General features: G+C 38.2%; 1 protein-coding gene across 2 annotated transcripts in view; it reads left to right on the top strand.

Annotated features, from left to right (window-relative positions):
• sp1 (sp1 transcription factor) overlaps positions 1–14,585 on the top strand; it is a 32,706-nt gene extending 18,121 nt beyond the window's left edge. For both annotated transcript variants that reach the window (XM_042733552.1, XM_042733551.1), the window contains exons 4-6: positions 5,865–6,006; positions 8,514–8,707; positions 13,568–14,585. In XM_042733552.1, the coding sequence (XP_042589486.1) occupies positions 5,865–6,006; positions 8,514–8,707; positions 13,568–13,806 (575 nt within the window). In that variant the 3' untranslated portion in view covers positions 13,807–14,585. The remainder of the gene's footprint in view (positions 1–5,864; positions 6,007–8,513; positions 8,708–13,567) is intronic.
• Positions 14,586–26,122: the final 11,537 nt, after the last annotated feature.

Genomic DNA, 26,122 nt, shown 5'->3' with positions numbered 1-26,122 from the left:
TAACTTGTGATCATGTTAAAAATTCAGCCACAAAGTAATTTATGCTATTTGACATAAGACAATGGGCCACATTCATGAAACATTCATAAATATATGAGTAAATTCTGAGTAATTTGTGTGTAAAACAGACCTTCCCGAAAACTCTCCTCCAGATTCACAATTACTTCGTAGATGTCTGATTTGATAGTTAACGTGTATGTGAATGAATTCCAATCATTCAAAAATAGGGTGCTCGTGCACACTAATTCACAATTAGCATAATCGCCGCCTATGAATTACAGCTACACAAATTGCGTTTCCAGGAATGCAGTGGAATATTCTGGTCTACGTTCTCAGGTTTGGCTCCAGTATGTAGCATAAATGCAAAAAAGACTAATAGGCCATATGCCTAACAATAAATATTCAATAACGTGTGTCCACCAAAGCGTTTTTAGCCAGCTGAAAAATTCAATTCAATTCAAGTTTATTTGTATAGTGCTTTTTACGATACAAATTGTTGCAAAGCAACTTAAGTTTTGCAAATTAAGTTTCTACAATATTTAGGAGTAGCTTATCAGTGGTGACTATCAGTTTATGTACATATGGCAGAAATGTTCAGAAAAATCAATTAAAGACGTAATCAAACAGACGATACACTATTAACAGCATTTATCATATGAGGCAATCAAACTTATAGCAAAATGTGGTAGTTCTGTATGTTGTCTCTGGGTTAGCATCATCTGAGGTCCTCTGAGGGGTTGGCATCATCTCTTCTCAGGTGTTCTGAATCCAGACTGGAGCTTGTGTAAATCCTAGTTACCACGGGATGTAGATCCAGCAGAAACAGAGAAACAAATAGAGACATAATTAGCGTAACTGCTGTTCCACCCAAGTAAAATTAATTAGTTTAACCCAAGCTAAAGAATAATAATAATGTGCATTTGATCAGATATAACTGCAGTCCAAAAATTATGAGATGCATTATTTGAATGCTTGGCCAAAGAGGTGTGTTTTTAATCTAGATTTAAACAGAGAGAGTGTGTCTGAACCCCGAACATTATCAGGAAGACTATTCCAGAGTTTGGGAGCCAAATGCGAAAAAGCTCTACCTCCTTTAGTGGACTTTGCTATCCTAGGTACTATCAAAAGTCCAGTGTTTTGTGACCTTAGGGAGCGTGATGGGTTGTAGCGAGGTAGAAGACTAGTTAGGTACGCAGGAGCTAAACCATTAAGGGCCTTATAAGTAAGTAATAATATTTTGTAACTGATACGGAACTTAATAGGTAGCCAGTGCAGAGACTGTAGTATTGGGGTAATATGATCATATTTTCTTGACCTGGTAAGGACTCTAGCCGCTGCATTTTGGACTACCTGTAGCTAAGCATGGGCCGGTATGAGATTATGACCGTATGATAACCTTAAGCAAAAATATCACAGTATTGTTGTTACAGCTCTGAAATTTTCTTTTTAAATGACTGGGTAAAAAAAAAAAAAAAAAATAAAAAACTATTTTTTTGATGTGGACAATATATTTTTTTTTTTTGAGAAATATAGAGTATTTTAGAAAGTGTAGTTTTTTTTTTCTTTGATTTGTTTCCTAAAAGAAAAAAATAAAGACTGACATCTTTATTTAACCTAAAATTGTAATTACAGTTATTTAATTTTTGTTATATAATTCATATACACATAATTTGATTTAATAATAACCCAATTTGAAGCAAAAACAGAATGTTCTGACAAGCTTTGTGAAATTATACCATGTAAACTTTTCAGAAGACAGTCAACACATTCATATAAACCCCAAATCAATATTGAGGATTTTATTCCAGTAGTCTGTGCATCATGAACAGTGAGCGATCTGCCTGCTGCAGTATTTTTCTGTGCGTCTGTCTTCAGTGTCTCTGGACTGTTTTAAGGGGCGTTAACAGACTTCATATTTTCACATAAATGACATTTTGGAAAATTATTGCAATGCAGTTTGTGCAAGTCCAGAACAGAGAGTTGCAATAAGGCAAAAAACGTACTCGGACCTTAAGTTCGGGCATCCTATACACACGTGACTGACCACTCGCACGCACCAATAGGAGGAGGAGGGGTCAGTGTTACTCTCTACACCAGGGGTTTTCAACCTTTTAGGATATGCCACCCCCCACCCAAGTTTGTCTAATTTCACTTGCGCCCCCCACCCCCCAACCATATTCACACTGAATTACTTTATAAACATTAACATAAATGCAAAACACCCATTAAAGCTATGAAAGCAGCAAACAATTTTTCTTTTGCTCTTTTTAATTAATAATTATCATTATTTACATAAGAAATGCACAGATCCGTTATACTGATGTAAATTTTATATTTTCTTTACTGTTTATGTTCACTTAAAACAACCGACTGTGCTTACAAGGATACTTGTCAAGACAACCATTCACCTGCTGTCTGTTTGTGCACTTCACAGATGTGCTTGCGCGGTGCACATAGAAACGCTTTATCACAGCACGTGAGTAAGTTACCGCATTGAGATGTCTTGGGCTTAAATGGCTTAAAATCACTTTAGTGTTTAAACTGACAAGACTTAAAACACGTGAGAATGAAAACCTTTCTTAAGGAAGCAGCACTGGCCTGATCATTAAGATAGTTTTGGGGGTGCTAAGGTGACAGATGCGGGGCTGAAACCCACCTAAAAAGGGTTTAGAGCCGCCCCTGGTAAAGTGTGCCTAATTATACTGAAACATAAATGTATAACCAGTTTACCTGATTCAGTGAGATAACATGCCAGTCCCTGGTTGGATTTCCGACACGTCTAACCGTAAATCAACTTACACTGTCAATAAGTGTGACTGATACTGGAGCCAACGCTGCTCTGTGTCGACTAGCAGTGGGAATCAGATTGCCCCCTAGTGGATGGCAAAAGATTTGCTAACTCATATTCATAAATCCTCAAGGGAATGTCTCTGAATTAACTGATGCTCGTGCCCCCCTTGACAGGTGCCGCACCCCACAGGTTGAAAACCCCTGCTCTACACTGCACTCAGCCTGAGGGATTCCTATTCTTTCAGTCTTTTTTCAGTCTTTGAAGAGACATTAGACTTGAAAACAGCGCACACAGCAGGAACAGTATAATGGAAAATATTAGTGGTTTTGAAACAGTGACATTTTCAAATCGCGGTATACCTTGAAACCGGTTATCGGCCCATGCCTGTAGCTTGTTTATTGAGGATGCAGGACAACCACCTAGCAGTGCATTACAATAGTCCAGTCTAGAGGTCATGAATGCATGAACTAGCTTTTCTGCATCAGGAAAAGGTAACATGTTTCGTAGCTTGGCAATGTTTCTAAGATGGAAGAATGCTGTTTTTGTAACATGGGAAATATGATTTTCAAAAGACAAGTTGCTGTCTAATATAACACCCAGATTTTTTTACTGTAGGGGAAGTAACAGTACATCCGTCTAGTTGCAAATTGTAATCTACGAGATTCTGTGTAATGTTTTTTGGCCCAATAAGTAATATCTCTGTCTTATCTGAATTTAATAGGAGAAAATGATTGGTCATCCAATCTTTTACATTTTTAACACACTCTGTTGGCTTAGATAGTTTTGAAGTTTCACCTGGTCTTGTTGAGATATATAGTTGAGTATCATCAGCATAACAGTGGAAACTAATCCCGTATTTTCTAATGATATTACCAAGGGGCAACATGTATATTGAAAATAGCAGAGGACCTAGGACAGATCCTTGTGGCACTCCATATTTTACTGTTGATATATGAGATGACTACCCATTTAAATAAACAAAGTGGAAGCGATCGGACAGGTAGGATCTAAACCATCTTAAAGCCTGCCCTTGGATACCTGTATAGTTTTGTAATCTATCTATGAGTATGTCGTTATCTATGGTGTCGAACGCAGCACTAAGAGCAAGTAAAACTAGCAATGAGATGCAGCCTTGGTCTGACGCAAGAAGCAAGTCATTTGTAATTTTAACAAGTGCAGTTTCTGTGCTATGATGGGGCCTGAAACCCGACTGAAATTCTTCATAGAGATGATGTTTTTGCAGGAAGGAGCACAATTGAGCAAACACAACTTTTTCAAAAATTTTAGACATAAATGGAAGATTTGAAATGGGTCTGTAATTTGCCAGTTCACTAGGATCTAGTTGTGGTTTCTTAATAAGTGGCTTAATAACCGCCAGCTTGAAAGGTTTTGGGACATGACCTGAAGATAACGACGAGTTAATAATATTGAGAAGCGGTTCTTCTGCTACAGGTAACAACTCTTTCAGTAATTTAATGGGTACAGGATCTAATAAACATGTTGTTGGTTTAGGTACAGTGATAAGTTTTAAAATGTCAGGTGCTCTTCTTAAAACGACCAGCTGGTGGCGCTTGAACGCTTTGGTTGCACAGCGTTTTTCCAGCTGAGACGCTTTAGTTGCTTTGATTTGAATATCCACTGCAGTAACATATTACTACTAGTATCTCATTTGAAAGAATATTGCTGAATATAAAAATGCAGTAACCAGCAATATTAACTTGTCTATTGTTGTTCAGTTATTGTACAAGTAGGATGATTGGTCGGTGTAGAATTTGTCCCACCCCTCCTCCATTGATTGGACAGCTGGGTAAAATGTGACAGTGACAAGTGCTGTTTTTTACCCAAAGCTAAACCGTTATCAACTCTCAGCTACAAAAAAATGAATAAAAACAAACTGAGCAAATGAACTTGTAAAATATTATGATGGCAGTGCATCCGTTTGCCAAAGAGAACACAGAACGTTTAACGCACCATTTACACCTGGTAAAGAGCAGGTGTACATTTCTTTCGTACCAACTAACATTTTGAAAATATACTTTCATGAATCCGAAAATTTACGTCAGAACAGCTTTACACAAAAATTTGTTCTGCTTGTGTTTCATGAATGATGGCCAATGTGTAGATTACATGAATGAAAAAAGGCAATGAAAAAAGGAAATGATTAAATAAATTACCACAATGAAATTGTGTATCTGCGATCTCACAGGCTGGTGATTGGACAATATGATTATGGAGCATATCGCATGACACTGGGGAAAAATTACTGGACAGGACTAGACCATTAACTGAAGTAGTGTGCAATCTGCGTTTCCTTCAGCCTCTCTGGAAGCGAAATCAGAACCTGCATTGAGTATCTTGTGTGTCCACCAGCTGCTACACTGCATCTCACAGCTTTTCTCCACTCTTCACATGGTTACACATGGACCATCAGCTGTCCTTCTGAGCTCTGTCTTACATTAGTCATGCAGGTTGTTGCTCTGGCCGCTTCTGTGGTCCTCACACCTCTTGCAGCTGGACTTTGGCTTGGTCACGCAGGTCTCTTCTGGTGTTTTCAGAGTCAATAGAAATGTCTCTTTAATGTCATAAGTTATTAGAGTAATTTGATCTTAATTGTCTGTCGTATGTAAACTGGAAGTGTCTTAAGGTTCCTCAGATTCATTGTAATTCAGTTAAGTTAAACCCAAACTTTTATTTTGGTGGGTCATCGTAAAGACCTTCTATCTGTATCTGATGATAGTTTTCTCAAACGAAATGGTGAAATACTGGTGAATTGATGCTTAAACCCTCGTGTTCACTTGCCTCTGGCCACGTCTCAAAATCCAGTTAACAAGCAAACCAAAGTTCTTGATTTCATGATGTCGCATGTCTTTAGAATTGACAATTTCTAGTGAAGCACAGAACACCGCTATGTGCAATGTAAGACATTTTTTCTAGTGATCACACTGATGAACACCGTTTTCAGGAACAAGAAGGTCTTGAGTGCAAGCAGTGGAAGGCAGCTGCAGTGATCTGTTCTAGCAGTTGTGTAATCTAGCCCTTGTTTTGCGTGCTGCTTGTGTCTGTTTGTGTGCAGGCGATGTGAGCGGGGCCGCGGGGGACACTCTGGAGGACAGCGGAGCACTGGAGGAGAATGTGGAGAGCAGCCCGACGCCCAGCAGCAGACGCACACGCAGAGAAGCCTGCACCTGCCCCTTCTGCAAAGACGGAGATGGACGGTACGCTACTCATTATCTGACGCAGACACAGGCTTCAGCTTACACTACACTACACTACACTACAGTGCAGGACAGCGTCACGTTCACCAGCAAGTGCTTGCTGTAGAGGATCACAGACAGTTTATACAGTATATTATTGTGTCAGTGCTTTTTAGTTTAAGTACATATATCCCAGCTTTATGGTCATCTACATGTACTTCTGAATGTTGACAAAATTTGTTTTCTATAGATATATTGTTCTGAAGGCTACAGTTTTTCTTGACCAAATAAATAGGCCTGAATGCAGTGTTAATTTTGACAGGTATTTTTGATTTAGTCTTAGTCTTTATCTTGAGATGAAAATGCTTAATAGTCTTAGTCACATTTTAGTCATTTGAGTCTTTCATAGTTTTAGTCTAGTTTTAATTACTGAAAGGTCGTTGCATTTTTGTCAACTTTGTCATTTATTTTAGTCAAACTGCAGTTACCAACATTTATTTTGGTAGCTATTTTTATATGTAGTTTTCAAACAAAAATAGTCTTTAATTCTTCTCTCTTTAGACCAAATCAATTAAGCTTATGAGAAATTTGAATCAAGGATTGAATTTGGAAAAGCTTGAATAAATGATGACAATTTTCTTTTTTGGATGAACTATCCCTTTAACAGTAGTGAAAAGGGAGCAACTTATAAAAAGTATAGTTGTTCAAATATAATAGATTATAAAAAATATATATATAATTATACATTTTGAAAAAGAAGCACAAGAAGACAAATACGAAAGAGATGCAAATTAAACTCATTTTTCAGATACAGTAGCTTTACTTAACATTTGTACATTTAATATCTTTTGTTGGTTAACATTAATGACACGGACAGTTACTTAATTAGGAATACTGTCCCTTTAAGATGGAAGTTATGCATGTAATACTGACACGCGTTCAGTTTTCACCCACCTGTTTGTTCACTTAATCAATAACCGACTGTTTTTATGTGAGATACGCGATAGACATTTGGACTGCTGTGTGTGTATTTGAGCACTGAGAAATGATCGCGCGCTGTATATGAGAACTTAATTGAAGCTAATTGACAAATTGTGACTCCTGGGAAAAACGGGATGTATAGTCACCTTATTCCTACCCTTTCGGGTGCTGAGGCCATTGTTTCAGATCGCTGGTTCATGTTTTGGTAGTCTGTCATCCACTGCGCCTGCCATACTGAACGCCCCTTATCCGATTGCAATCCAATGACAGGGTGCACATTTTTAAGGACAAGACAATAGCCTATAGAATGTGTTTTGAATGTCCGGTAGTCCTCAAATACATTATAGTCCCGTCTCGTCTTGTAAATGAAGACGCGGGATAAATTTCGTCATAGTTTTAATCATCATATATTAGTTTTAGCTTGTCAACGTCTTCGGCACAGAAAAAATGTTCGTAAACCAATATTTTTCGTCCTCATCGACAAAATGAACACTGCCTGAATGTAAAATAACACTATAGTGTTGACTATAAATACAGATTAAAGGGTTTGTTCACCCAAAAATTCAAATCAGCCCATAAATTACTCGCCCTCAAGTCATCCTAGGTGTATATGACTTTCTTCTTTCAGACAAATCCAGTCTGAGTTATTTTTAAAATTCTCTTGGATCTTTCAGGCTGTTTCATGGCACTCAGTGGGTGTTGCATTGCTTCAGTCCAAAAGAAGCTAACTAAAAATCATCAATCCATTAAAAAAAAGTGTCTCACACGGCCCTGGGTGGTGAACAAAGACCTCCTGTAGCGAAACGATGCGTTTTTGTAAGAAAAATAACCATATTCAAAACATAATAATCACTTGAATCTAGCTTGCGCTCACTGTTGTACACTGGAAGCAGTTCCTGGAGCATCACGTATGAGGTCAGCGTTGTGCATGCGCCGGTCAGAGGAGACACACGCGGAAACGCAGTGAAGAGATCAAAACAAAACAGCGGTCACTAATTAGAAGTACAAAACGAGGATTTGAAAAGAAGAATGTTGGAAGATTTCGATATAAGCCAAGAGGAGACTGGTTTTCCTTCGCTAAAGTAAGAAAGCTTTGCTTCTTTTGCTCTTGTAAACAAACGCTGGTTTTCTCGAGACTCACCGGCGCATGCACAGCGCTGACCTCCATACGTCATGCTCCCGGAGCTGCTTCTGTGTACAACAGTGAGTGCTAGCTAGAATCAAGTGATTATTATGTTTTGAATATGGTTATTTTTCTTACAAAAACACATTGATTCGCTACAGGAGGCCTTTGTTCACTGAAGATATCACCGACTGTGTTAACTGTATTATTTGTGTCCTTCGATCCTTGAAATGTGTTTTATAAACAAAACATTATTATTAATTACAATACTTGATGGGATGGCTATTTTGACATAATTTAATTTTTACAAGACCAGATCTCTATGGCCAGCTGTAAAACAGGTCATCTATTGCTGGATAAACAGCAGCTCTGCCTTCATATTTCAGTCTTTGTTAAATTGTCATCTCACCTGCTCTTCCTGCAGCAGTGACCCCAGTAAGAAGAAGCAGCACATCTGTCATATTCCCGGATGTGGGAAGGTGTATGGGAAGACGTCTCATCTGCGGGCACACTTGCGCTGGCACACCGGAGAGAGGCCCTTCGTGTGCTCCTGGTCCTTCTGCGGGAAACGCTTCACCCGCTCCGATGAGCTGCAGCGGCACAAGAGGACACACACAGGTGGGTTTCACACACTTGCAGAGCTCGCAGACTCTTCAACAGTGTTTGAGTCAAGGCAGTTACTTATTGTATATCTGTGTGTGTGTGTGTGGGAGATTTGGTTTATGTTGTGCTGTGTAAGTATAGCCATGCAGATTGCAGAAACCTATCCACCTTTTTCTTGTCGTAAAAATGGGCGCAGCCATTTGTAAATTCTATATCATCTGCGTCCGCTCCATCCAGCTATAAACAGTTTGTTTTGCTGCTTAATATTTAAAGTTGGTGTGTCTTTTCATATTATTTTGATGTATTTTCTTAATTATGAACACACGGTTTGTAGTGCAAACTGTTTTACCGTTTACTGCACATTGTAATTCTCCTCGTTATTTACTTAAAGCGGCTAATTAACCGGAAGTCTCACCCATAGGCTTACTTTCGTGTTGAAGAAAAAGGTGGATAAAGTTGTTGACAAAAAAAACATGTATGAACAAGGAAATAAAGAGCTGTATGTCCTTGGTGATTTTAAGAGTAATTTGAATAAACTCAGTAAGTCTTGAAAGTTGATTCTGACCTCACACTGCTTGTGATTATCTCAGCCACGGTCAAATTATCATCTTGATGATTCATCTGAACACAGTTATATATTTAAATTAGATCTGTGACAAAATCAAATATTAGTCTTCACATGAAAATTCAGTATATCTGTAAATATACACCGCCAGTCAAAAGTTTAGAGTATTTAAGATGATTTTTTGTTTTGAAGAAAGGTCCATCTGCTCACCAAGGCTGCATTTATTAGATCAAAAATAGTTAAAAACCGTAATATTGTCAAATATTACTACAGTTCAACTGTATTTTCAGCATCATTACTGTAGTCTTCAGTGTCACACAATCCTTCAGAAATCATTTTAATATACTGACCAGAAGGGTTCACTCATACTCCATTAAACCAATCATAAACCGTTAGTTTTGCTCAAATACTTAATACATGGAACAGTGTTGACGATATATTGATTATGTGGCTCAGTCATAGCTGTGCTTTACTGTAAACCATCAAGGACCAGAACTATTTTCTAAAACACTGATTATTTAATTTGAACCTTCAATTGCATATTTATCCTCTTAGTTGTTTTTTGGTCACACTTTATTTTAAGGTTCAATTCTCATTAACTAAGATTTTTGCCTCAAACTCCTAATTTGCTGCTTATTAATAGTTAGTAAGTTTAGTTTAGGTATTGGGTAGGATTAGGGATGTATAATGTGGTCATGCAGAATATGAGCTTTATATGTAGTAATAAACAGCCAATATGTTAACAATAGGCATGCTGTTTAAAGGGGTGTTTGATTGCGATTTCACTTTTTTAACATTTATTTAGTGTGTAATGTTGCTGTTACGAAGCTGAGAGTTCAATGTAAATGGAGATAATGTCTTTTAAAATTCTGTCAGATAAATGCCTACAAAAACAGCTGGTAGGGACTACAACAAGTTACTTCCCGGGTTTGTGCCTAACAAACCCAGATAAACCCCCCTCGGGAAAAGGAAGCAAAGGCGCGGGGCCATGCTGCGCTGCTTTAAAGAAGAGGAAGAGAAAACTAGAGGTGCATGTAAAAATATGTTCATATATGAATCGCTATTCTGTAACGATTGTAATGGATTCACAAGTTTCAAAATCAATGTTCTAAATCAGCGGTTCTTAATACTTTTCCTCACGTCACCCTGCTCTGCATCTCTCTCTCTCTCTCTCTCTCTCTCTCTCTCTCTCTCTCTCTCTCTCTCTCTCTCTCTCTCTCTCTCTCTCTCTCTCATATTCAGCTCAGCTCCAGCAATGAACTGTTCCAATTATACCCTTATTTTCACATAGCTATGAGAAGCATTAAACATGGACGTGGGTGCAGTTGCCGTACTGTATTAAAGCCTTAATCAGGATAAAACCGTATATTAAAAGCTAACATAAGCAGTAGCATTTACAAATAACATTGTGTCTAAAAGTATGAGACAACAACAAACAAAAAACATAGGCCTACCATTAAAAGCCGTGCTTGCACAGGTTCTGCATGATCCTCTTCAGTAATTTCAGAGCTCAAACTGATAAGCGATATTAGTGACGCCGTTGTTTACAATACAACCGGAGCACATTCCGCTGAGGTGAGGGGCGGGACGTTTAGATGTGCACTAGAGGCGGTTTAGCCAATCACAACACACTGGGCTAGCTAACCAATCAGAGCCCATCACCTATATCTGAGGGAGGGGCTTCATAAAAACAGGAAATGATCAACGGCTTTCTCAGAGAAGGGACAGATGGTTTTGAATAAATGTAAATTGTGAAAAATAGTGCATTTAAATGCATTAAAAAAAAAAACATTAACAAATGCACCCCATAAACACAATCAGGCCTAGACAAAAACACTGAACCACCCCTTTAAGAAGAGCTGCACAATTAACTGTTAAAAGATTACGAACTCTATTCAAACACCCATGCAATCTGATTTCTAAATGACAAGATCTGCCCATGGCTATTAAACCTTCCGAAAGTCTCACTGGAGCTTTTCCCCGCCAGCATTTTATTATTTTTTAAAGTCGATTTTGATGATTTTCACCAAAAATACACCAAAATAAAGATCAGAGCCTCTACTTAAAAAATAAAAATAAAAAATCAGTTTTATTCTAGCTTAAAGCATTCTTTTTTTATCAACACTTGAATATAGGTAGGTTTCACAAAAAATTCATAATTTTGAGCAAAAAAGGTGAGAAAATCTAAAAAATGTTATCAAAAACTACATCTGGATAATATTCAGTACGATTATCAAAGCATAAATCCAGTAAATCACTTCCATCAGCACCTCCAAAGCTTGCACAGACATATGCCACTTCCTGGATCAACATTTGATCATCTCCATAACATTATGCAGTTTCAATTCATATGCTGTATATTGCTGATGATCGCATTATTTTTAATATGCATCTGTTTACATGAGAGATTCGCTCGTATCTCCGTCCTGTTCACGTGTGTTTTTGTTCGGGAGGTTTTGTACTCGTTCAGATGATGTGCAATAGCTCCCCGAGTGTATTACAGTGAAAACACGAAAATCTGTAAAAACTCGTCAATGGTGAGGAAAGAGTTAAAAATGGGTTAGGGTTAGATTAGGTTCAAATTTATTGATGAACATTCAGCGAACCTTATTTTGTCTTTAAGAGAAATATCAATACAACAATAAAATGCCTCATGCACAGCCATTAAATTATAATTATTTGGTTTATTATGAAAATTTCTCATTTCTATTTAATAAATTTATGTCATATTTTGGTCAAAAAAAATGAATCCGTTTGATTTCAGATGTTCAGGCCTGTTTTAAAATATTCTGATCTGTTCCTTCACCCACTGGTAACAGTTGAACTGTTTTTGTTGCTGTTGTTGTTTTTAAACTGTGTGTGTGTGTGTGTGTGTGAGAGAGAGTGTGTGTTTTGCTGAAGATAGGCCTGGTGTGTGGATTCGTTAGATAACTTGATCTCATTCACGGGTGTGAGGTGGAATTCAGGACAAGCCGGTTTTGCCTGTTTTATCCACCCCATCAGAGCGGCTTTTTTTTCTCACAATTTTTCACAATTGACCAAAGGTCTTCAACTGGGGGTCCACAGCGGTAGTGCAGGGGGTGCACCAATTTATGTTAGATGACAAATCATTTTTTGTTAAATAAAAACATGGATAAAAAAGTCAAGCACTCTGAAATGAAAGCAAGAGCACACCCTCACACCATGTCTACACCGGACGTGACAGAGCGACTGCTGAAAGTTATTTGAACTTTGTGTCAGCACGTGATGACACAAGGCAGCGGTTTACTGTGTAGACAGCATCACTGATTATAATGGGCTCTACAGTATGTGTCCGCTGTGGACGTGTCAGTTGATACTGTAATGATATAATATTACTGATGAAACTGATTTAACAAATGATTCTTTGTGGTTTTGAGTTTTTGCTCTAAAAACATGAAATGTTCGTGTTTGCAGTGGTAAGAAATGTAGCCAATCACAGGCATGTTTGTTGATGTTTTGAGCACAATGGCCAATCAGGTGTTTTAGTTGGAATCCACTAACTGCTCAGAACGCCAGAGTTTTTGTTCAGAGTGCTGCCTGCTCTTGCGAATCCAATCCAATACAACACAAGTAAAAGATACATTGTGCATGTAGACAGCTTTATAGATTTTAAAGGAACTTTGTGAGATTGCGAAGACCGCTTTTTAGTGATTGTAAATTGAGCGGTCTTTCACACTGTCAAGGCTATATGGCTATAAACCATTAAATAAAATGGCCAGTTACTCACAGCAAAGTTTTGGAAATTATGTACATAATGCATGAAAAATATACTGTCTTAACATAATATACATAAACACATTATAATTTATTCTAAATCATAATATGGTTAGTTTCCATTAATAGCTCTGCTCGACACATTTTGAATCTGGGTCCTTGCTCTGAAAAGGGTTGAAGCCCCCCGGTGTAGACGGTTTGATTCTAACAGGAGTTTGTGCGAGAGAGCAGAGCTGAAGTGATCGACAGCTCCAGTGATTATAAGTGGAGTGTAGAGTTTATTCACAATGAGATGCTGGCTGTTGAGTCAAAAACTTGATTGACTGACGCAAAAGTTGGTTTCTCGGTTCTGATACCTGAAAGCTGTTCCTGAGGAGCACAGTCCTGCACAGTTCAGCTAAACACACCTGGAGCAGCTCTCAGACACAATAGAAGCGTGTTGGAGCTCAGCTCTGCAGGACAGCCCTGCTTTAATTCTTTCATTTTATCTAGAACACATTGAGACTGGAGGTTTGCAGTGGCTTTACTGTGTGAACACGTGCACTCAAACTGTTGTATTTGCTTTGTCTTCACAGGTGAAAAGAAGTTCTCGTGCCCAGAGTGTCCCAAACGCTTCATGCGCAGTGACCACCTGTCCAAGCACATCAAGACGCACCTGAATAAGAAGGGCACAGGTGTAGTGAGCAGCACAGATGACGCGGCAGCCGATCAGCAGACTCTGGCTCCTGTGGACCCGCGGTTAACACCCAGCAGCATCAATGTGCTGCAGGTCACGGATCTGCACTCCATCAATCTCAGCAGCAATGGCTATTAATGCACTGGTGTCTGAGAGATCTGACTGAGTGATGCATTGAGATGCCTCCGGGTCGGACAGAGCCTCGTCCTCCTCTCTTGTGCATCCCTTACATGTATATTCTCAGCTCTCTTTCCCCTTTCACTGATTCCCTGAACTGAAATTGTGACGCGGTCACTCAGCAGTCCACTTGATGTCAAGAAATGGGGATACCTTGGGTTAAAACAGAACGACACCAAAAGAAAGATGGAAAAAACTGTGTGAAAGTGATATCGTAGTCTTCTTTTTAATAGTTTACTCACAAGCCATCATGCTTTCGTGTATTAATCACAGTAAATAAGATGAAACAAAAAGATGTGATGCTTTTTGTACACAAGTTATATTTTTTCTAAGTATGGAAAACTGCAAATTCTGAAATGACCTTTGTTTTGTGAACATATGAATTATTGCAGTCTTAAATGTCAACATTTTTATATTACGTAGATCTTACGTAACACATTTTGTATTGCTTCAGTTCTTTGTCTTGATATACAGAACACATTTAAGTTACAGGAAATACATGCGGTCGGTTAATGCTAATTGTCCTGGTTTTCTTGGTCGCTGTGGTCTTAATGTTTGGTTTCTAGGGAAAATGTTAACCAGTTCAAATACAGATGCCTTAAAAGCCTTTATTTAGAGAGGGCTCTTTTATGAACTTGAGTTCAAACCAAAGCTCTACACTTTCCTTTACATGTTAACTCAGGTGAATGTTACTCTTTTGGTGTAAAGCATTCATAATTATTAAATTAAGATAAACTTCACAAAGACTCCTAGCAGTTATTTATTCTTTAACTGTTTAAGATGACATCTTTCATGTCTATGAAATAGAGCTGCACGATTAATCGTTAAAAGATCGCAATCTCGATTCAGACACCCTCTCAATCTCATCATTCACATGTGTTCGCACTGCCGCTGACACAGAGAGAGCAGTTACCATGTTTGGTTAAGAAACATCTTCACAAACTGTCTTTTCAATTACACAATATGAATGACTGTAAGACAGAAATAATACTATCACAGAAATACTGGGATAAAGTTTATAGTTCAGATATAAACATTGATGTCTATAGCAGCGATCAAAATAGAGCAAATCCCCCTTTGAAAGTAACTGCACTTCAAATAACGTTTGTGTCGATTGCATTGTTTTGCCACTAGGCGGTGCCACTAAGTGACATAAAAATGGATCTGTCAATGAATTATTAATTCAAGAGAATCCTTCAAAAACGCTGATTCATCCAGTAATGAAACAAGTGAAGTAAGTTTATGAGTCGTTGAATCATTGATTCAAACAACTTATTCATAATTTTAATATTAATAATTGGAGTATTAAATATATTATATATACAAGTCAAGTCACCTTTATTTATATAGCGCTTTAAACAAAAAAGATTGCATCAAAGCAACTGAACAACATCAATTAGGAAAACAGTGTCAATAATGCAAAATGACAGTTAAAGGCAGTTCATCATTGAATTCAGTGATGTCATCATGCAGCTCAGTTCAGTTTAAATAGTATCTGTGCAATCATTTGCAATTAAGTCAACGATATCGCTGTAAATGAAGTGCCCCCAACTAAGCAAGCCAGAGGAACCAAAACTCCATCAGTGACAGAATGGAGAAAAAAACCTTGGTAGAAACCAGGCTCAGTTGGGGGGTCAGTTCTCCTCTGACCAGACAAAACCAGCAGTTCAATTCCAGGCTGCAGACAAGGTCTTTACAGGGGATCTGTCTCTGGGGCTCTAGTTGTCCTGGTCTCCGCTGTCTTTCAGGGCTGTAGAGGTCCTTTCTAGGTGCTGATCCATCATCTGGGCTGGATACATACTGGATCCGGGTGACTGCAGTGACCCTCTGACTTGGATACAGACTGGATCTGGTGGCTATGTTGACCTCGGAATAAGAGAGAAACAGACTTAATATTAGCGTAGATGCCATTCTTCTAACGATGTAGCAAGTACATCGGGTGTTATGGGAAGTGTTCCCGGTTCCGGTTTACCTAATTAATGCAGCCTAAAAATTCTTAAATGAATTTGGATATTAGAAGTGTATTAGTGTGTTATGTGTAAGACAGGTTAAAGAGATGGGTCTTTAATCTAGATTTAAACTGCAAGAGTGTGTCTGCCTCCCGAACAATGTTAGGTAGGTTATTCCAGAGTTTGGGCGCTAAACAGGAAAAGAATTTCCTGCCCGCAGTTGACTTTGATATTCTAGGTATTATCAAATTGCCTGTGTTTTGAGAACGGAGCGGACGTGGAGGACTATAATGTAACAAGAGCTTGTTCAAATACTGAGGTGCTAAACCATTCAGGGCTTTATAAGTAATAAGCAAGATTTTAAAAATTATATTTTTACAATTTAAAATAACTGCTTTCTACTTGAATGTATTTTAAAATATAATTTATTCCTGTGATGCAAAGTTGAATTTTCATCATCATTACTCCAGTCTTCAGTGTCACATGATCCTTCAGGAATCATTCTAATATTCTGATATTCAAACTGATATTAACAATGCAGTTGTTTACAATACAACCGGAGCACATGCTGCTGAGGTGAGGGGTCAGACGTTTAGACGCGCACTAGAAGCGGATTAGCCAATCACAACACACTGGGCTAGCTGTCTAAGGGAGGGGCTTCATAAATGAAGGAAATGATCAGCGCATTTCTCAGAGAAGGGACAGAGCAATGTGGAATAAAGGTAAATTATGTGAAAAGTAATGCATTTTTTAAAAAACGACACATTAACACGTTAGACTGCACCCCCTAAACACAATCAAGCCTATAAAAAAGAAAAAAAAAGAAAAAGTGAACCACCCCTTTAAAAGTCAATGGACCTCATTCATGAAAGATTTTTTGTGTAAATTGTTCGTAAAGCCTTTCTGATGTAAACTTTCGAATTCATGAAAATGTTCGTATTTTCAAAATGTTAGTTGGTACGAAAGACGTGTACACCTGCTCCTTAGGCAAACTGATGACACTGAATTTTGATGCACTGCCATAATAATTACAAGTTCATTTGACCTTGCCCTCTTTGTGATAAGTGTAAAACGACATGCTCGTCACTGTCATTATTAACCCAGCAGTAAATAGAGGACTGGTGGGACAAATAGCGATCAACCATCCAGCTTGTACAATGACAATGAAGAACCTTTGGCCTACAACAATGAAGAAGTCAATAATACTGATTATTGCATTTTATATTCAGTAATATTCTTCAAAATGAGATACTCATATATTCCAAATCATAGCAACTAAAGCGTCTCAGCTGGAAAAACGCTGTGCCACCAAACCATTCTCAAGCACCACCACCATCCATTATACTGGAACCAAACCTGAAAAAGTAGATCCGAATATTCCACTGTGTTCCTGGACATGCAATTTGCATAGCTATAATTCATAGGCAGGGATTATGCTAATTGTGAATGAGCTTGCACAAGCATCCTATTTAGGAATGATTGGAATTCATTAACATACACTTTTAACTATCAAATCGGATGTTCACGAAGCGTTTGTGAATCCAGAGGAGAGTTTTCAGGAAGGTCTGTTTTACATGCAAATTACTCAGAATTTTCTCAGATATTTACACAAGTTTCATGAATGAGGCCTATTGAAAAAAAAACACTGCACAGGGTCTCAACTTCAAGAGAAGCACTAAAATCATTCCTGGTTACTTGTATATTTCTGAAGATCTCCAACAGTCATTGTCTTTTTTGCTAATCTTTTCTTTTTAGTTTCAGAGAGAAGACACATGGGCTGATCAGATCTGTGCCATCCTATTCATCTATGACCCACTTCAGGCAGGACAAAACTGTGGTACTCCTGCAGAAACACACACTGGAGACTGGAGACCTGCAAAGAGTCAAAGACCAGCTCAAAACCAGCATGAAGAACAAGTATGATGGATTATTTGAGGGACTGAAACTCCAGGAGAGTGAAGCCCTCCTGAACAGCATCTACACACAGCTCTACATCATAGAGGGAGAGAGAGAAGGAGTGAATGAAGAACATGAGGTTTTGCAGATGGATAAAACAGCCAGAACACAACACTCACAAGACACTCCTATCTACTGCAATGACATCTTTAAAGCCTCAGCTGAAGCAGGATGTGAGGAGAAAGAGCAGATCAAAGACTGTTCTTACTAAAGGCATCGCTGGAATCAGAAAAACCGTCTCTGTGCAGAAGTTCATTCTGGACTGGGCCCGAGGGAAAAGCCAATCAGGATGTAGATTTCATGTTTGTGCTTCCATTTCGAGAGCTGAACTTGATCCGAGATCATCAGTACAGTCTTCACAGACTTCTGCTGGACTTTCATCCTGAACTTCAAGATCTGGACTCACAGATTTATGAGGAGTGTAAAGTTGTGTTCATCTTTGATGGTCTGGATGAAAGCAGTATCACACTGATGTTTTCAGACACTCACTCAAAGCTCATGAAAGGAGAGCTGCTTCCCTCTGCTCTCATCTGGATCCCCTCCAGACCAGCAGCAGCCAGACAGATCCCTTCCAAATACATCAAAGATGCACATGATAGTTAACATCTCTCAGCTGGTCAATCCATCAATCTGTTCCTCTGTCTGCTGGAAGTGAAAGATCAGACTCTGTCCAGAGACATTCAGGAGTTTGTGAAATCAGACAAACACTCAGAGAAGAAACTCTCTCCTTCTCACTGTTCAGCAATCGCCTACATGCTTCAGATGTCAGAAGATCCGCTGGATGAGCTTAACCCCATGAAATACAACACATCAGATAAGGGGAGGAGACTGATACCAGTTATGATTAACTGCACAAAAGCCCTGTGAGTTATTAATCATGTCTTAACCATTTCATTTTAATGTCAATAATTAAGCTGATATCATCAAGTACATTTGAAGAATAAGGTTAAGAATTTAGTTCTCATGTGTTTTACTCTCTTTCAGTCTTGTTGGATGTAATCTCACTGGACAGCCCTGTGAAATTGTATCATCAACTCTACAATCCCAAACTCTGTCCTGAGAGAGCTAGACCTGAGGAACAATGACCTGCAGTATTCTGGAGTGAAGCTTCTTTCTGATGGACTGAAGAGTGCTGCAGATACTGAGGTTTGAAGATTTTATCTTTGATCTACTGAATCAATTTAACAGACTGTTCAAAGAAGGTATGACTGTGGTGCCTTGCAAAAGTATTCATACCCCTTCATTTTTTTCACATTTTATTATGTTGCTGCCTTATGTTAAATTGCTTTAAATTACTTTTTGTCCACATCAATCTACACTCCATACACCATAATGATAAAACAAAACCAGAGTTGATACAACTTGTAAAATTATAAAAAATAAAATAAAATAATAAAAAAAACTAAAATAAGTACATTGTGTAAGCATTCATACCCTTAACTCAGCACTTAGCTGAAGTGCTTTTACAGGCTCAAGTCTTTTTGGGTATGATGCGACAAGTTTTGCACATCAGCATTTGGCATTCTTCTCCTCACCTCTTCACCTCTCAAGCTCTGTCAGGATGGATAGGGGCAGACGCACATTTTCAGGTTTCTACAGAAACATTTGATTGTGTTTAAGCCCAGGCTGTGTGCTTAGGGTAATTTTCCTGTTGGAAGGTGAACCTTCTACTCAGTTTGATATTCTGAATGCTCTGGACTGGGTTTTCATTAAGGCTATCTCTATATTTTGGTGCATTGAGCTTTTCTTCGACTTTGACGAGTTCCTCAGTCCCTGCCGCTGAAAAACACCCCCACAGCATGAGACTGCGACCAGCACAGTTTACTTTTGGGATGCTATTCTGCAGGTGATGAGCAGTGCTGCTTTCCTTCAAACATGATGCTTAGAATTGAGGTTCATCAGACAGGAGAGTCTGCAGGTCCTTTAGGTGCTTTTTTTGCAAATTCCAAGTGTGTTTTCATGTGTCTTAACTGAGGAGAGGATTGAGTTTGGCCACACCGCCATAAAGCCCAGATCGTTGGAGTGTGCAGTGATGTTTGTCCTTCTATAGGTTTCTCCTATCTGCACATATGATCATGGAGCTCAACTAGAGTCACCATCAGGTTCTTGGTCACCACTCTAACCAAAGACCTTCTCCATCAATTGCTCTGTTTGGCCAGGAGGCCAGCTCTTGGAAGAGTCCTGGTTGTTTCAAACTTCCTCCATTAAAGTTCATAGAAAATACATGCTTCAGTGACCCTTCAATGCAGCAGATCGTTTTTTTAACTCTTCCACAGATGTGTGCCTTGACACAATCATGTTTACGAGCTACACAGGAAGTTTTTTTTTTTTTAATTTTAGCTCAGGGCTTGGTTTTTGCCAAAAAACTTTTTATTAAGATGTGTGTGCCTTTCCAAATCATACCTATTTGTTAACTAATGACCCTTATTGTAAAGTGTTACCAAAATGATTAACATAAGAAAAAACAAATGCTGAATCAAGCCCGTAATTCTGATTCTTAACTTCATAATGTACAGATCCTTTTGACCTATCTTGGGAGCCCATTTTATGAAATCTTAAATATGAATATGATTTTAAATATGAATTTTAATTAACACAGTTAGTGCCTAAATAAACTTCCATGTTAGAATAAATAACATTCACTATAAATACACTATTACTGCTGCAAGAACATCTCTCTGAAACAATGATAATTAATAACCAGCACTGTTGTAATTACTGGCAGACACCAGGGGTACTGTTTAGATTTAGTGACACATTAATGGATGCATTCTCATTATTCTTTTATCAGTATTCTTTTGTTTTATTCAGCCATTATTAGCCTTTATTCTGGCATTACAAGGTTTACCAAGCAACATCGCTTAAATCCCAGTATTCATTTACCCAACTATTATCTAAAGTCTTTCTTTAAAAATACAACAAAACATTTTCTTATGACCTTACGTGAATTATTATGACAAAATGCATTATGAAGAAGAACTGCACCTGCTATGTAGCTGCATTAGAGCTAACAATAGCATCAAGCTACATAAGACAATTTATGAGATTATTACTTTTACTCAAAACTCACTTTAAACCCAGATCGAGTGTTTGTAATAACTTCCTTTTGCGATCTCATGTGGAATTTGGTCGTTTACTGTTGTAAAAATATGCTATTTATAGCCTTTGATATCGCTGCACAAATTAGCATTTCAGATGTACATTTTCAATGTTGTTATAAAATGCCCCAAATTTTTAGAAAATCACATACAAACCATTTACTAACGTAATCATGTGTTTATTATTTGGATATTTTGTGGGTAGAGAGGTTTCTCTGTGTTGTTGTGGTCAGATATCAACAAGAAGTGTACAGGAAGTGCATCAGAGGAAAGGACAGGGCGGGATATGATGCACAGTTATGATGGACAAGACACGGATGAATCAGGTCTCTTTCAGTGGCAGCGCGAACACGGAAGACTAAACACAGAGAGACAGCGCTGGGAGCGGATAATTATCACTAGATCGCGTAAATCAGTGGAAAATGAATAGAAATTATGATTCTGTCTGAAGAAATATGAAGTAAACATCAGTAAATATATCTAAATATCTCCATGTATATGCAACTTTGCACTATAAACCCTTATTAACGCTGTTCAGTGAATCTATGTGAACACAAATAAACCGCTGCAGATGTGACTGAATATGAATGTGTTGTGAATTTCTATTCTAAAAATGACTCATACATATTTATTATTTTGCACTCCTGACATAAATTACTAAATTACTGTCACTGCAACAATGTTTTATCAAAACAGTGGTCAAATATCAAAGCTAGAATCTTTAAACTTTCAACTGATGCACAGTTTCTCCAGATCAAGTAAGAGAGTGATGTTAAACGTGCTGTTAAAGTGAAACAACAATAATCGGGACCGTCGCCGATCTTTGACCAGAAAGGGGTTAGCACTATAATGTGTTAATGTCTTATTTAATCTCCTGTTTTGTAGATTATCTGATGTTTGTGTGTATGTGTGTTGTATTCATCTGTAGGTTGTCTGGCTGTATGGTGACAGAGGAAGGCTGTGGTTATTTGTCTACAGCTCTGCGTTTAAACCCATCACACCTGAGAGAGCTGGATCTGAGCTACAATCACTCAGGAGATTCAGGAGTCAAACTGCTCTCTGAAAAACTGTAAGATCCAAATATACTGCAGATACTCAAGTATGTTTGGCAGTAACAGGGTTTTACTCCAGATCAATAATACTGTTAATCTCAGTTGGGTGATGTAAGTTGCATTTGAAGATGATATGTATACACATACTAGGGGTGTGCCCGAAGCCGAATACCTTATTCAGAAAGGCACAGATAATGGCTTCAAAAACGAATAACGGATAATGAATAATTCTGCCCTAATATTCGGCTGAGGCAGGCACAGTCTGGTGTTTGCTAGATAACAGGTGAGCCAGGGGATCAGCGCAATATTTTTAACAAACCTTTAAAGTTATGCGATAATGAGTGTGTGAAGTGAATGTATGTATAAACTTTATGAATTTTAAAGAGCGCAAATCAAACACTGCATTGATGTTTCCTCTCTGTGCATCTCTCAGAAATCATAGCTAGGCAAGAGTAATATCAACTAAAATAAAACATCATACATGTTACATTATTTGTGTATATTTAAAAGGCAATGATTTAAACCTTATAGGCTATGATATGACAAGATACAGCTTAGATACACATACATTTTCTACTAGGCCTACATGATTGCTTCTTTATCGTTTGCTGGTTTGCATGGCACACGTTCATTTGTTTAGTGAAGTTAAAAAAGACTTGCTTAAAGAAATAACACAATTCATGATTTCATGTTGGTTTTACTATTTTGCAAGTTGTCTGAGCAGTACAGCCAAACTAATTTCCCTATAATAAAAACAAAGCCTTTCAAGGTAAAAAAATATAAAAAAGAATGGCGAATATTTAGACTTAAGTAGGCAAAGATAAAAACCTTTGTCATTATTTTATCTTTGTTATTAAAAAATAAGAACAAAGATACACATTACAAATACACAAAAAATAAAAATAAAACAAACAGTGTTTTATTTTTAAGTACAATAGGTGTATTTTGCAGGAGCATTCAAGAAATTGAATGAACAAATATAAGAATAAGACGCTATTTCAGTCAAGAATAGTGAGTGATTTTTCTATTTGTGTTTTGGTTTTTTATTAACATTAAAGCAATATCTCACCCAAAAATAAAAAAAATTCTGTCATCTGTCTGTCAATTCTGTCGTAGAGTTTAATTTTTATACCATCATTTACTCACTAAAAAATTGTTTTAAACCTTAATGAGTTTCTTTCTTCTGCTGAACATAAATGCTATTTTGAATAACATGGAAAACCAAACAGTTGCTGGTCCCCAGTGACTTCCAGAGTATTTTTTCCTACTATCAAAGTCAATGTGGACCAACTACTGTTTGGTTAACCTCATTATTCAAAATATATTATTTTGTGTTCAACACTGGAAATAAATTAATAGCTACAGGTTTGGGACAACATGTGAGTAAATAATGACAAATTAAATTTTAGGGTGAACTATCCCTTATGACAGCCAGCAGCATGTTTAGTACTGTCCCTTTAAGAGCTGCACGCATCCATTTTTCTCTCAATGGTTTACTTTCATTTTAGACATAACTAACTGAGTCTATATGCAAACCTTGTGTGTTTTGACAGTATTAGCACACAAGATAACTTAGTTCAGTAATCAGGCACTGTTTGACAGGCTTTTTAGTGCCCATGCTTCAGGTACGAGATCAGAGAAAGCGCACGTCAGAGCAGCACGTGAATGAAACGTTTAACCAGCAAGGCTTTAAAGCAGATGCAAATAATGTACTTTTATGATTGCGAATATGTACATTGTCCCATGATGCCACTGATGTGAATACATGTGGTGTTGTACAGTCTGTTGAGAATGGAGGTGCCAGAACTGCAGCTGATAGAATGTTCTTTAGCACTATACTACAATATTTCTTCAAAAGCAGATCTTGGAGACATTTTTATCATCTACGATCAAAAATCGTCATATTGCACACCCCTACTCTGTTTTCTGTTTTTTCCATTCTTTTCCAGAACTGCAAATTACTTAAGTGAAATACTACTTTAAACTGTGCAGCAACTGGTGAGCCAAAAGAAAATAATGTTGTTTTACATAAACCTCTAATATTAGAATGCATTAACAAGTGTGTGAAGTACATGAGTGTAAACTCTATGCATGAAATATGTGCAAATAAAATAGCAGTGTTGCACTTGCCTTTTCCCATCCATTTCCTGGAAATTACATAAAATTCCATATTTCTAAACTGCGTAGGAACCCTTACGGTTTTAATTAGAAGATATTTAAATATTTATTTATCGGATCACGAAAGGTCCCCAAGCTGTGACTCGTGTTCCCCGAAGTACAACCACACTACATCTCGAAGCACTACCTTTACAAGGGTATCAGCTCCAACTTTTATAAGATATTTGAATAAAAGTTATAATCATAAATTTTTTTTATTTTAGTTAAACACTGCATATTTGTTCAGTGATAACTACAAAAAAATAGGCTATAATAACAGTGAGTGTATGAAGTTCCACCTACTTCAGGTTTTATCCAAATAAAGATACAAATAATTTTGTGATAGTTACAGATACAAATACAGATATAAATACTGGCTTCGCTGCTGAAACCCATAACACAAATATTACTTTACATTGTAGGTGTCTGTATTTTAACGGGCACTAAAAGAGTACGTAGTCTACAGCAAAATCTCGTTGAATGCGATCCGGACTTCATCCACCATGTTCACGTTATCATGTGATCTATGACGCTATAACAAGCACAACAACTTAAAAGATATGAGCGAAAAGTTTAATTCATCTATCTTTAAATATTTTGAGGTTTATGAAATTTGCTAATTTTTCTGGTCTTGTTGAAACAGCTGCCTATTTATTTTGTGATTGTAATACATTTTGGGTCGATTTAAGTTCTTAAATATTTAACCCTACTAATATGACCCACAGTTTAAACATTAAAGATATTTAATTTATTACAAAAACCCAATATTGTGATCTCTTGAATGTGTCACGACACACATGGGGATAACAGGAATTAAGGAGCGAGGAGACGAGGAATATACTAACAGTCTTTAATCCATGGATCACAGGGAACATTAACACTGAAAACAGCAGGGACCACATCAACGTAACAAGTAGACCCGACAGAGACAGAATTCAAAAGCACAGACTTATATACCAGGGATAATTAATAAACACAGATGACAGGAATCATAATCAAACTAAATGAGAAAAGGAACATGACCAAATAAGGAAACACATGAAGGCACATGAGGAGCCAAACACACAAAACACAGACCAGAGTCTGACATAACTCCCACCTCCCGGAAGACGCGTCCCACGCCGTACAACATCCAATGGTGGGGGGGGGGGGGTCTCTAAGAGCAGGGTCATTAGACAGAAGGCCTCCAGGGTGGACCCATTGTGGATCTGGCAGCTCTGGCTGCCATGGCGGACTAGTGGCCCCAGCCCCCGCCTTGGCCTCTACGGCTGGAGTCCTACTAACCCCACCCCCCAAAATACTTGGGGATGCTTACGGGTTCCGAGGCCCTCTGTGGGCCATGACAGGGGACTGGGCTAAGGGGCTGGAGCCAACACTGGAGTGAGCTCTGGGGCTGGAGCTGACACTGGTGCAAGCTCTAAGCCTGGCAGGCTTGACTCCAGAGCAGAGGGTGAACTTGCATTCAGAGCTGCTGGAGGGCTTGTCTTTGGCGCGGCTGGCAGGCTGGAGTGAGCCGCGGTCGGTGAAACTTGACAATAGCGAGGCCGACAAGCTTAACTTCTGGGCTGCCGGTTGGCTTGTCTTTGGCACGGCCGGCAGGCAGGAGTGAGCCATGGCCGGCGGGCTTGACAAAGGTGGGGCCAGTGCGCTTCTTAGCAGGGCGGTTCTCACTGAAACAGTAAGTGTTGGAACAAACAAGGCATAACAAAAGAAAACAAAAGACTATTCAAAAACAAAACACGGGAGAAGGAACACCGCTTACTGTTTCGGTCAGGTCTTCTGTCATGACACACACACACACGGGGTTAACAGGAACTAAGGAGCAAGGAGACGAGGAATATACTAACACGATTTTTAATCCATGGATAACAGGGAATGTTTACACTGGGAACACATTAACATTACAACAAGTAGACCCAAAAGAGATAGAATGCAAACGCACAGACTTATATACCAGGGATAATTAATAAACACAGGTGACAGGAATCATAATCAAACTAAATGGGAAAAGGAACATGACCAAATAAGGTAAAACAGGAAGGCACATGAGGAGCAAAACATGGAC

This window comes from Cyprinus carpio, chromosome B11, assembly GCF_018340385.1.
Source record: "Cyprinus carpio isolate SPL01 chromosome B11, ASM1834038v1, whole genome shotgun sequence".
In the NCBI taxonomy this organism is placed as follows: Eukaryota; Metazoa; Chordata; class Actinopteri; order Cypriniformes; family Cyprinidae; genus Cyprinus; species Cyprinus carpio.
Note: the sequence above shows the minus strand (reverse complement) of the source record. Positions and strands in the feature narration are given on the sequence as shown.